Source organism: Caretta caretta, chromosome 5 (genome assembly GCF_965140235.1).
Source record: "Caretta caretta isolate rCarCar2 chromosome 5, rCarCar1.hap1, whole genome shotgun sequence".
NCBI classification, from domain to species: domain Eukaryota; kingdom Metazoa; phylum Chordata; order Testudines; family Cheloniidae; genus Caretta; species Caretta caretta.
In genome coordinates, this window is record NC_134210.1 from 69,894,626 (window position 1) to 69,907,042 (window position 12,417).

At 42.5% G+C, this 12,417-nt stretch overlaps 1 protein-coding gene across 6 annotated transcripts in view; it reads left to right on the top strand.

Moving 5' to 3' along the window:
* FER (FER tyrosine kinase) overlaps window positions 1-12,417 on the top strand; it is a 436,379-nt gene that overhangs the window by 201,474 nt on the left and 222,488 nt on the right. For all 6 annotated transcript variants that reach the window (XR_007356596.2, XM_048849501.2, XM_048849499.2 and 3 more), the window contains one exon: window positions 547-669. Coding sequence is in view for 5 of the 6 variants with exons in the window: in XM_048849501.2 (XP_048705458.1) it covers window positions 547-669 (123 nt within the window). In the remaining variant the exon portion in view is untranslated. The remainder of the gene's footprint in view (window positions 1-546; window positions 670-12,417) is intronic.

The window sequence follows — 12,417 nt, forward strand, 5'->3', positions numbered from 1 at the left end:
TGCCTGGGACTACATTACATGGTGAATTAAGATTTGGCCCCTGTTCCTCAAGCTTTGTTTCTGCGCTAGAGAGCTGAAATTTACCCTGTGTTTACTAGATTTTCAAAGATATTTTTTTGCAGTACATCCTTATTTTACATGTTTCGGTGTTGTCTTAAAATAAATGGTTTTTGTTCTTTAAGTTGGTAATATTTTATTGCATATCCTTTTCATATTTAATATGTCTCAAAGTCACTGTTACTGTGCCATCTGTTGAATCACAAGGACTTCCTTCTTTCTAGTTTTGATTTAAGAATTGAGATCTGTTTATTTTATTATGATACACTAATTGAATGAATAGATATTTTTTCTAGTTATTATGACCCACATCATGGTCCCATTGAAGTCGCTGGAAGTTTTTGGATTGATTTGGATGAGACCAAGATTTAATCCTATGAAATTAAACTTTTCTGTTTCTAGTTATTCGTGGATAATTGTTGCTAATTGCGTCTTTTGCATTTCCTCATTGGAGCTGTTCTGAAACTGAATTTTTTTTCCCCCTTACAGAATCAGTACCGATTTGAAGGAACTGGGTTTCCAACTATTCCTCAGCTTATAGACCATCATTACACAACAAAACAAGTAATTACTAAGAAATCAGGTGTAGTTCTGCTGAATCCTGTTGTTAAGGTATGCATATATCCTATGTATTTTGTTAAGTAGAAGATTTTGCTGCATTTCATTTAACCTTTTAAACCATGATTTTTGCAATTACGAATGAAATGTTAAGCAGTTTGTAGGTTAATCAGAACTATCTCATTCAGTTAGTGCTTCAAGATAGCAGACTCCTCTGTTCCTCTTAAGTGATTACTCCAGCTTCCGAAACACTTAACTATTAACTCATTATTGCTCATTACTCTGCAGCTTCCTGAGCTGTTTACAGTCTTTTTGTTTGAGCGCTGAAAATTCATCCCAATTAACACACTCTCCTCACTCTCAAGGGTCTGCATCACAAGTACCCACATACCATCCTTCTGGAAGGATGTCATTCTGAGTCTGACAAAGCTTTCTTATACTTCATTCTTCTCTTCCCTCTTTTTTTTTGGACCATCCAGGTAGAATCTGTTTCTGGCTCAGTAACCCATAGAGCAGGGATTGGCAACCTTTGGCACGCGGCCCGCTAGGGTAAGCCCCCTGGCTGGCCAGCCAGTTTGTTTACCTGCTGCGTCCGCAGGTTCGGCCGATAGGGCTCCCACTGGCCGTGGTTCACTGCTACAGGCCAATGGGCGCTGTGGGAAGCGGCGGCCAGCACATCCCTTGGCCCACGCTGCTTCCCGCAGCACCCATTGGCCTGGAGCAGCGAACCATAGCCAGTGGGAGCCGTGATCGGCAGAACCTGCAGACGCTGCGGGTAAACAAACTGGCCGGCCAGCCAGGGGGCTTACCCTAGCGGGCCGCGTGCCAAAGGTTGCCGATCCCTGCCATAGACCATGACATTGGTTTCCTTCTCCATGAAGCTGTGTTGCATATAAAAGTGTTCGGAAGGAAAAGAGCGTTCTTTTAAACAATAGTATCTTTACAAAGTTTGGGAGAACTGTTGGAAGAAGAACAGGCTGACCCAGAGGGGGATTTGAGTAGATGGGCTTCTTTATTTCGGTACTTGTTCCCCTGGACCCAATTGTCCAGTAAGTACTAGATTAGTTACATCATTCTCTTTATCTACATTAGTATGTAAATTTCTACATTTATTACAACATCCCCAAAACCCTTATGGAGTAATATGAACGCTCATACATCTGGCGTCACGAACAGGATCCCAGGGGAGAATTGTGCCTGATCACCACGTCTCACCATGGATTCGATGAGTAAGTTTAATGGGCCCTTTACTGCAGCCCTGGTTAAGGAATTTATTAATAAATTGGTAGGGAAATGGGGGGGTCCTTATGCGGCCCATCAGGATTGGCTAGCCATCCAGGGGTGGGTGGAAGCTGCCCTAGCGTCCAAATGCTCCCAGGATAAGAAAAAGGTTGTTTTGTTGCAGGCTGTGTGTGAGGGTCTGTCAGGTTTATGGGAGGAGGTTAAGGATCTTAAAAGCAAAGTGACAGGTTTCAGAGTAACAGCCGTGTTACTGTCTGTATTCGCAAAAAGAAAAGGAGTACTTGTGGCACCTTAGAGACTAACCAATTTATTTGAGCATGAGCTTTCGTGAGCTACAGCTCACTTCATCGGATGCATACCATGGATACTGCAAAGTGGAAACTCTACAGCAGCGCATGGTAAATCATCACAGTGTGCTAGCAGTCAGAATGGCTGAGAATTGCATGGATGATCTTAATCATCTTAAGTCTGAGAACCTGGCCCTGAAGGGACAAGTAGATGCCTTAAAGCAGAATTCTTTTCCCCCGGCCCCTATTTACCCCCCACCACCCTTTCTGCCCCTCCTGCACCCTCCGCCCCTCCTGCCTATGAAGATCCCAATTCCTCAATAAATTCCATCTACCCTGTCATGACACAAACTATGGATCAGGATGGCAAAGGAGGACCAGGCTGCAAAAGATGAAGTGACAGAACTCCTGCGCCGGTCCGGTATTCAAGTACCACCCCAGGCTCTAAATGCGGGGGACGGTGGGCCCACTGTCCGGCAAGAGGTTACCATCACCTCCATGTCCGAAGGAGACAGGGAGAGCCTATACCGAGAATTGGGCCCCCCGCCCCAAGAATGGAATGCTTTCCTGCAATGGCTAGAGCGAATAGAAAGCCAGCTGTACCAGTATTCTGGTAGTGATTTGATTTTAGCCTGGGAGATGCTGTTGGGCCCCTTGGCAGCGGCTGTGGGCCTCCAGGGTAAGGATTGTTGAATGATTGTCCTGGACACAGCCCGTATTCTTTTCGGGGTGTATTCCCTAACAGCGGGCTTGGTTAAGTTAAACCCTATACCGGGGAACACCTGCACGCTGCCATCTCCCGCATCCAGGTCTGGGTTCGGGTATTTGGGGACCTTGAAGACAAATGGTTATTACCCCTTGGGGCTGGTCGGGGAGCAGCCCTTCTCGATGCTTGGCTGCAGTGCCTTAGCCCCCAACTCCACAATTGGCTGGAGTTGCAGGCAGGACCCTTCCAGGCAGCCATCCTGCCTGCATTAGTGGAAAGGGCCTCTCCGTACGCACGGCAGAATATGGCCTGAGAAACCCTTACATCTCAAAATGGACCCACGGGTAAGGATACCTCTGCCCAGATCCGGCCCTTGGAGGGGGGCCTTGATGCCCTCCTCAGGGAGCGTGGGCCAAAGGTCCCAGCCCGGTCGCCCAACTTCCTCAGGCTCTAAGCCCAGCCCTGTAGCAAGGAAAGGAGACTGGCCCTGCTCCGGTTGCCAAGCCAATAATTTCGCCCAGAGGGAGACATGCTTTAAATGCAGGCATGCCTGGGCTGTGCGGTGGTGGCCATTGACGAGGGGAGCCCTCAGGCCAGTCCTCAGAGCTGGTCTCTCTCCGTGGACCAGTTCAGCTGCCCGGTAATCCAGGGGCAGCTGAATGGTGGGCCTGAAGGGACCTACCTTTTTGATTCCGGATCAAGCTTAAATCTGGCACATGGTCCTGCCCAGGAACGGGGCCAGGAAATATTGTTTGGAGACGCCATGAGAGGCCAAAATTGGGGAATTGAACAGGACGGGATACTCTGGCTGTCCGAGGCAGAGCCTTTTGATTCCGCTCCCTGGGTGGTTGGCCCCAATGTCCATCTCAATATCATAGGGGTACCCAGTTTTAAAGCATGTGGTCATTGATCTGTGTAACCGCCAACTGTGGTCCATTCCTAACGGGAATGGTCAGGTGATCCCCCTCGGGTTGGTAAGCAGTGTAGCAAAAGGGCCAGAACCGGGAATCATTCACTTGAGTTGGGAGGACCTGCCGGGATGGGAAATGGACAGTCTGGATGCTGGGCAGCTCCAAACTTTAGTGAGTATAGACGGGGGAGCTCCTCCAGCAGTAAAGCAGTACCCCATTCCTCAAGCGGCTATTCAGGATCTCTCCATTACAACGGAGCATTTAAAGCTAATGCCCCCTTATGGCCTGTACGTAAACCAGATGAGTCCTGGAGGCTAACCATTGATTACTGGGAAGTAAACCGAGTCACCCCGCTCCTCGCACCACTAGTGGCATGCCTGCCCGAAATGATTGCCCGAATTCAATCAGGGGATCAGTGGTTTTCTGTGCTAGATGTGTCCAATGGATTCTGGTCCATTCCTCTGGCCCAGGACAGCCGCGGAAGACTGCCTTCACTTGGCAAGGGTCTCAATTCCAATGGCGGGTTCTGCCCCAAGGGTACAGTAATGCCCCCACCCTGTTTCACCAGGAGCTCAAGTGGGTTCTGGATGCATTGGGGCCCATAAGCCAGCGATGTATTCAGTATGTGAATGACATTCTCATTTGGGGATGGGAAAGGAGGAGGTGGCTGCGGCTATCTGAGAAGTAGTTAGGGGTCTTGGGGAAGCAGTACTAAAGGTGAATGGAAGAAAAGTTCAGCTGGTCCTACCCTCAGTAACCTTCCTAGGGGTAACCATTGAATCGGGTAGGCGGTCTGTTGATTCGATTCGGGCGGCCATAATAGCCCAGCTGCACAGGCAAGTTTGGGGTCATGGCCCCTTTCTCCCTTCCCTGCAAACTGCTGATCCAAGGAGTTCATGACTGCAATTGTAGCAAAGAGGTGTATCTTCAAAGTAAAACTTATCGGTAGAATATGCTAATGAGGTAAATAGTAATCGGGCGGGGATAATTATATTCAGTAGAGGGTTATTAATATTCATTGTATGGGCGTCCATATTACTCCATAAGGGTTTTGGGGGTGTTGTAATAAATGTAGAAATTTACGTACTAATGTAGATAAAAAGAGCATGATGTAACTAATCCAGTGCTTACTGGACGATTGGGTCCAGGGGAACAAGTACCGTAATAAGGAAGCCCATCTACTCAAATCTGCCTCTGGGTCAGCCTGTTCTTCCAACAAGAACTGTTTTAATGGTAATTATTCCTGTTTATAACTTGAAGACACTGATGCACATTGAAAACCAGATCTAAGTATTTCTTCCTTTCTCCAGTCTTAAATGCAACATTATTTCAATCAAAATTTGAAATTGAACTTCACCTTATAGTCAAGAAACCATTGTTGAATAGAAGGAAACAAGAAACCTCATAAAGCACTATACATACAAGAAAAGGCCTACATAGTCATAGAATCATAGACGTGTAGACTGGAAGAGACCTCAAGATGTCATCTGGTCCAGTCTCCTGTACTCATGGTAGGACTATATAATAACTAGACCATTCCTGACAGGTGTTTGTCTAACTTGTTCTTAAAAACCTTCCATGATGGAGGTTCTTCAACCTCCCTAGCGAATTTATTCCAGTGCCTAACTATCCTGACAGTCAGGAAAAATTTCCTGAATGTCTAACCTAAACCTCCCTTGTTTCAGTTTAAGTTCCTTGCTTATTGTCGTGTCCTCGGAGGTTAACGAGAACAATTTTTCACCCTCCTCCTTGTAACAACCTTTTATGTACTTGAAAAGTGTTATGTCCCCTTTCAGTCTTTTCCACACTAACTAAACCCAGTTTTTTTCAATCTTTCCTCATAGGTCATGTTTTCTAAACCTTTAATCATTTTTGTTGCTCTCCTCTGGACTTTCTCCAATTTGTCTACCTCTTGCCTGGAATGTGGCACCCAGAAGAGGGGACAAATACTCCAGCTGAGACCTTATCAGCTAAGCACAATATGAGAGAGCTAACAATCTCCATATTTCCTTCCAGTAGCTAGTCTTTCATATCCACACATCAACCAGCCCTGTATAATTAAGAACTAAATCTTTCCATTTCAACTCTTAACGTAGTTCTGAAGTAGCCAATTGTGCTTAGTCAGAAAAATAATCCGTTTCAGACATTTGGAAAGCAACTTTGTCATTTTACAAAACGTATAGAAATCATAACAATGTATAATTCAGGATCACTTTCCTAAACCATAATCTCAGATATTTTGCCATACCAGTCGTAAGAAAGTAAAGCATTTTTCTGTTTTTGCTCGCAACAAGAATTTATTTTTTATATTTGCCTGTGTGCGCTGAAAAAATTTGAAGGGATGGGTTAAATTTTGTGTTGGGAGCCTTTCTTTCTGTCACAACTTGCAGTCTTAAATGCATATTGCTACTCATTCCTGTTCTAGATGAATACACTCTTGATTTCTCTTATGAAGATTCAGTGGTTTAGGCATTTGTGAATTTATATGGCAGACTTAGGTCAAGTCATAATTAAAAGACAGGCCTTCTAGAAAAACTGAGGATTTTTGGTGAGGATTTTTATCAAGCCTTCCCCAGGAAAGGGGGTGTAGGGCTTGGGGGGATTTTGGGGGGAAAGACATTTCCAAGTGGGCTCTTTCCCTGTTATGTTTGTTAGATGCTTGGTGGTGGCAGCAATAAAGTCCAGGGCCAAAGTTAAAATAGTTTGTACCTTGGGGAATGTTTAACCTAAGCTGGTAAAAATAAGCTTAGGGGGTTTTTCATGCAGGTCCCCACATCTGTACCCTAGAGTTCAGAGTGGGGAAGGAACCTTAGAGAAAGGTATAGTTCAAGACAAAGACACATGTATGATTATAATTTTACCTTCTTTTATAACTGCTCAGTAGAATGGATCTAAAATTATTGAAAACACATTAACACTTGACCTCAGTTGCACTGTCTAGTTTAGATGTGAAGTCATGTGTCTGTTCTATTTAACTCCTAAGTAATTTCAACATTTATTGAAGTTGCTATGTAAATAGAGGTTCCTTCTCTTCTTCTTGACGTACTTGTTTAGCCTGTTTCAGAGAGTGCTTTAAATTTAGAAATTAAGGTTTTAGAAACGACTGGTGCAAGTAGGAAGAAAACAATACAAAATGTTCTAGGGAACTGTTCTTAGTGTTTGCAGAATTGAAGAGTATTGTAATGTACATAAAATCTAAATTACATGACAAAGCTTATTATTTCATTTTAGAAGTTTAAGTAATTGTGTTCAGGCTGACCTGCTTGGTTTAAAGGGGTATTGTTAAGACTGAAGAGCCCAAAATTATATCTTTTTTTCTTCAATGTTTGCGAGATCATTGTTGTAATTCTTTATCTATTTGTTTCAGATATTTAATGCTTGTATATTTTCTGTATTTTCTGGTTTTGTATTGTACTCATCATTGTATCTACGCACTTTTGAATTGGAAAAGAGCTATGACAGCTGTTACACTTTGTGAGCAATCCTACAATAAAAAGCTCTACTGTTTGTGAGTACACACTGAAGAATAATTAAAATTCTTCTTTGAGATTATAAAGGTTTGTGCAGTCCCCAGTCATCTCAGTTCCTCCTTTTGTGTGGCTAGCTGTGGGCATAGGCAACTTCCTTCTGTTCCTGGAGTCTTGGTTTGTTTTCTTGTAGTAGTAGTATATTTTAGTAGTGTTAGTAAATGTTCTAGTTCTTACTAGTAATTGTATATTGTTTAAAAAGTTGTTGTCTAGTTTCTGTGCTGTTGTACAGTTGCATTCCCAAATCAGCTCCTGCATGTTCTCGGTTCATCATATCTGGTCTGAATCCCACAGACCAGTGTGCAGTGAAACAATTTAAGCAGTATATCTCATACCCCTTAGCCTTCCTGGAGATGGATGCACTTACACATTGTCTGGTGTGCCTTGGTGACAGCCATTATTCAGTCATTTTTCCTTGTGTTTAATTTATTATGCCTCAGACACCAAAAGACAAGCACGCTTGACTGCAGTCTTTCCTAATATCAGAATGACTGAAAGCTAGGCCCTTAGATCTGTACTCAAGTCAAGGGCCTACTCCTGTGAAGGCATAAAGTTGGCTGTTTTCAAACTCTGAGCTTCCTAACATGAGAGAGCAGAAACTTTTGGTGCAGGGTCTGTTACCATCATTCAGTGCAAAGTCAGTGGAACACTCTGTCCTGTATTTCCAGTGTCAAAAAAGATGACTTTGTTGCTTGCGTCTGTTGCTACCAAGGCAATTTTGGTGGCAGGGATTTTCATGGTGCTAGTTTCTTTTTCAGAGACCTACTGACCTATTCTTGGAGGACTTGGTTTTTGATTACTCGGTGGTCACAAAGGCAGTCCCAGGTCCCTTGTACCTATCAGGTCTCTTGTGATGAAAATGTGACTTCCTTTGTTCTGATTTGCTTCCATCTAGTACATGGTGTCAGTTCCTCTTTGGTTCTTAAACTGTCCATCTTTCTTTGCTGTTGGATAGCATTCATAATTACTTATCCAAGGTAGATAGGCATGAAGCAGAGGATGATATCAACCAGTCTTTTGCTACTGTTAAGGAAAGTACAGTATCTTCCGCTGGTGTCCTTAATATCTGCATTGGTGTAGCTTCCTGATGATTGTAGATCGTTTCAGAAGTTGGTAGTTCAAATAGCGGAGTTTTTCGAACTGAAGAGTGCCATAGTTCAGGAAAGACTTATTGTCTCTTTTTCTATTTTGGAGACCCAGGAGAAGGGGAAGATAACCTTATTCATCAGTGGAGCTTGTTGCATTCTGCTAGAAAGATGTGGCTAATCTAAGCATCAGTACCTGCTGGCACCAAGAAGGCAGAGGATGGTAGCTTCAGCAAAGATTTCATTATTTCTTCAGATACCTGACTCCTGGTTTTTCCAATAATTAATGAGGTTCAAGAGAAGTCTTGAAGGGTTTTGGTATTGATCGCTTTACTCCATCCAGCAATATCAGACTGGCTAACTAAATATATCCTTGTTTCTTCATTGATAAGAGCCACTACCTATGCAAATTCTTGCCTTCTGGCCCTTTTGTAGCACTCAGATTATTCCCCAGATGTTTACTAGTCATGATGGCAGATCACGCGCACAGATACACTGCATGTAATATCTGTGTGTGTGAGATAAAAAACTAATTGAAGAAAGGGAAAGTTGGTAATAATAAATGTAAATCAGAAGTTAGGAATTGTGGAATGTTGATAAGGGAAGCAAGTTACACCATGAGACATCTATGGCTGATAGAGTTAAAAGCAATAAGAAGGAGTTCTAAAAATATATTAAGAACACAAAGAATCTTGACAATGGTATTGGTCCATTACTAGAGGAACATGGTAGAATTATCAGTAATAATGCGGAAAAGGTGTTCAGTAAATATTTCTGTACTGGTATTTGGGGAAAAACAGATTGTATAGTCTCATCATATGGTGTTGACGACACTCTTTCCATTCACTGATATCTCTGGAGGATGTTTAAAAAGAAACTACAATTTACAATTTACATTTTTAAATCAGCAGGTCTGGATAACTTGCATCTAAGAGTTTTAAAAGAGCTGGATGAGGAGCTTGGAGGACTGTTAATGTAAATTTTCAATAATTCTTGTAACACTCGGGAAAGTCTAGGAGACTGAAAGAAAGCTAATGTTGTGCCAGTTTTTAAAAAGGGACCTCAGGATGTGCCAGGCAAGATAACGGAGCAGCTGATAAGAGTTCTGATTAATGAAGAATTAAAGTAGGGTAGTGTAATTAATGCAAATCAACATGGGTTTATGGAAAATAGATCCTGTCAAACTAATTTGATATCTTGTTTTAAATGAAATTATAAATTTGGGTGATAAACATTATAGTATTGACATAGTATACTTCTGTAAGGTGTTTGACTTGGTACCGCTGGACATTTTGATAAAAAATCTAGAAAGATATAAAATTAACATGGCACACATTAAATGTATTAACAACTGGCTGCCTGATAGGTTTTGAAATATAATTGTAAATAGGGAATTGTTATCAAGTGGGTGTGTTTCCAGTGGGGTCCTGCAAGGATTGGTTTTTGGTCTACGCTATTTTACATTTTTATCATTGACCTGGAAGAAAACCGTCATTACTGATAAAGTTTGCAGATGACACACAAATTGAGGGAGTGGTAAATAATGAAGAGGACAGGTCACTGATTCAGCACAATCTGGATTGTGTAGTAAATTGGGTACAAGCCAACAATATGTGTTTTCATGTGGCTAAGTGTAAATGTATACATCGAGGAACAAACTCTGTAGGCTGTATTAGAGGATGGAGGACTCTGTCATGGAAAGCAATGACTCTGAAAATGATTTAGGGGTCATAGTGAATAATCGGTTGAACATTAGCTCCCAATGGGACATTGTGGCCAAAAGAGCTAATGTGATCCTGGGATGCGTAAACAGTAATCTCAATTGAGAGGAGAGGTTATTTTACTGTTGCGTTTGGCACTGGTGCTACTGGAATACCGTGTCCAGTTCTGATGCCACAGTTGAAGAAGGATGTTACTATCTATCAGCAAATTACACTCCAAACATAGATGACATTAGAGCACTTCTGAATACTCATACAAAAGTTAGCAGTTCTCTCATAATTCCATAATCGAGGGGACATGAAGTACTGTTTACCAATAGTAGTCCAATATATGATTAAGGGACTCTTTTCTGAGATTTAGCAATTAATTGTCAATGGAACTTTTTACGAAACCAAACTGTATATAAAATTTTTAGAGCTGCAAGTCATCAGATGGGCTATAAAAGTTTATTTTGTTTTTAATGGTGGGTTGTGTCCTGGCAGACAATACAACTTTAATGCTTTAAACAATAAGAAAATATTTTTAAAATTTTGAAGACAGTCTGAAGTGACTAGGAACTTTGCAGTTTTTTCATAGACATTTCTTAAACATCTTTCAGTTTACAAAAAATGCAGTATTATACCAGCTGATGTTGATATCAGTTCACAGGGGATTTATAATCTTGCCACAACACACCCTTTTCTGACACAGCTGCGTAGCCACTGCTGGAAAAAGATGATTGTCAAGTCACCTGGTGTTACTGAGGAGCTTGAGTACCAATCTGAGGGCAGACTGTTAAGAACTAGGACACAAACCCCAACTTGGCTGTGAGTTCTGAGAGTTCGATTTCACCAACCAATTACCAAGTATAAACTCCTTAGGCACTATAACAGCCTTAATATGTGTTATATTGTTATATGAAGTCACAGACAGCCTCCTGTGATATTCTGATCAGTCTCGCCACCCAGGTGAACCTACCTTAGCGATGGATGATCCTTCCATCCAAGAATCACAGCAATATTCAGGTTACTCCCAGTCCCAAAGGATCAGTCACTTGTCCCAGGTCAGTTGCACCTTAGATCTCACACCAAAGACAGTGTTCATAGCCTATTCTGTAATAAACTATGTACAAATTTATTAAATAGGAAATAGAAATGAGAGAGTTAGTTACAAGGTTAAAGCAGGTAAACATAGATACATAAATGAGTTACAATCTTAAGTTTCAAAGAGTAATCAAAGCTTCTGTAATAAGCAAGCTCTCTGTCCTTAGGGCTAAGCAGCTGGGAATCTTTTGCTTATGCCTAGAAACCTTGACCCCCAGAGTCCAAGCAGCACAGAAATCCAGTTCCTTCTTTTTAGAGGTTTTTTTAATCCCCTCCTTCCATGTGCTCTGAGCTGCAAGCTCAACTGATGCGAAGAATCCACTTGCATGACTCCTCTCCATGGGGTGAGCGGGTAGAGGGGGTATTGTTCTCTTTAACATCCCACAGTAGTCTATCTAGTGTAAAAGGCCTTCCCTGTTGGGCAGGACATAACGCTTTTGGTTGCAGATGGACACTTCACAGTAGTTAGTCTCTCTTGTGTGGTGACTTTTATAGTTACAGAAGCTTACAATACCATTACCCTCTGATCCCACTGAGGGTTACCAAAAGAAACTACAGCATTTGCTCAAGAAACTCCGTGAAAAAGCACAAGAACAAATGTGCACACACACCCCTGGAACCCCAACCTGGGGTATTCTGTCTGCTACCCAAGATGCATAAACCTGGAAATCCTGGATGCCCCATCATCTCAGGCATTGGCACCCTGACAGCAGGATTGTCTGGCTATGTAGACTCCCTCCTCAGGCCCTACGCTACCAGCACTCCCAGCTATCTTCGAGACACCACTGACTTCCTGAGGAAACTACAATCCATCAGTGATCTTCCTGAAAACACCATCCTGGCCACTATGGATGTAGAAGCCCTCTACACCAACATTCCACACAAAGATGGACTACAAGCCGTCAGGAACAGTATCCCCGATAATGTCACAGCAAACCTGGTGGCTGAACTTTGTGACTTTGTCCTTACCCATAACTATTTCACATTTGGGGTCAATGTACACCTTCAAATCAGCGGCACTGCTATGGGTACCCGCATGGCTCCACAGTATGCCAACATTTTTATGGTTGACTTAGAACAACGCTTCCTCAGCTCTTGTCCCCTAACGCCCCTACTCTAATTGCGCTATATTGATGACATCTTTATCATCTGGACCCATGGAAAAGAAGCCCTTGAGGAATTCCACCATGATTTCAACAATTTCCAGTCCACACAAGAGATCCACTTCATGGACACTACG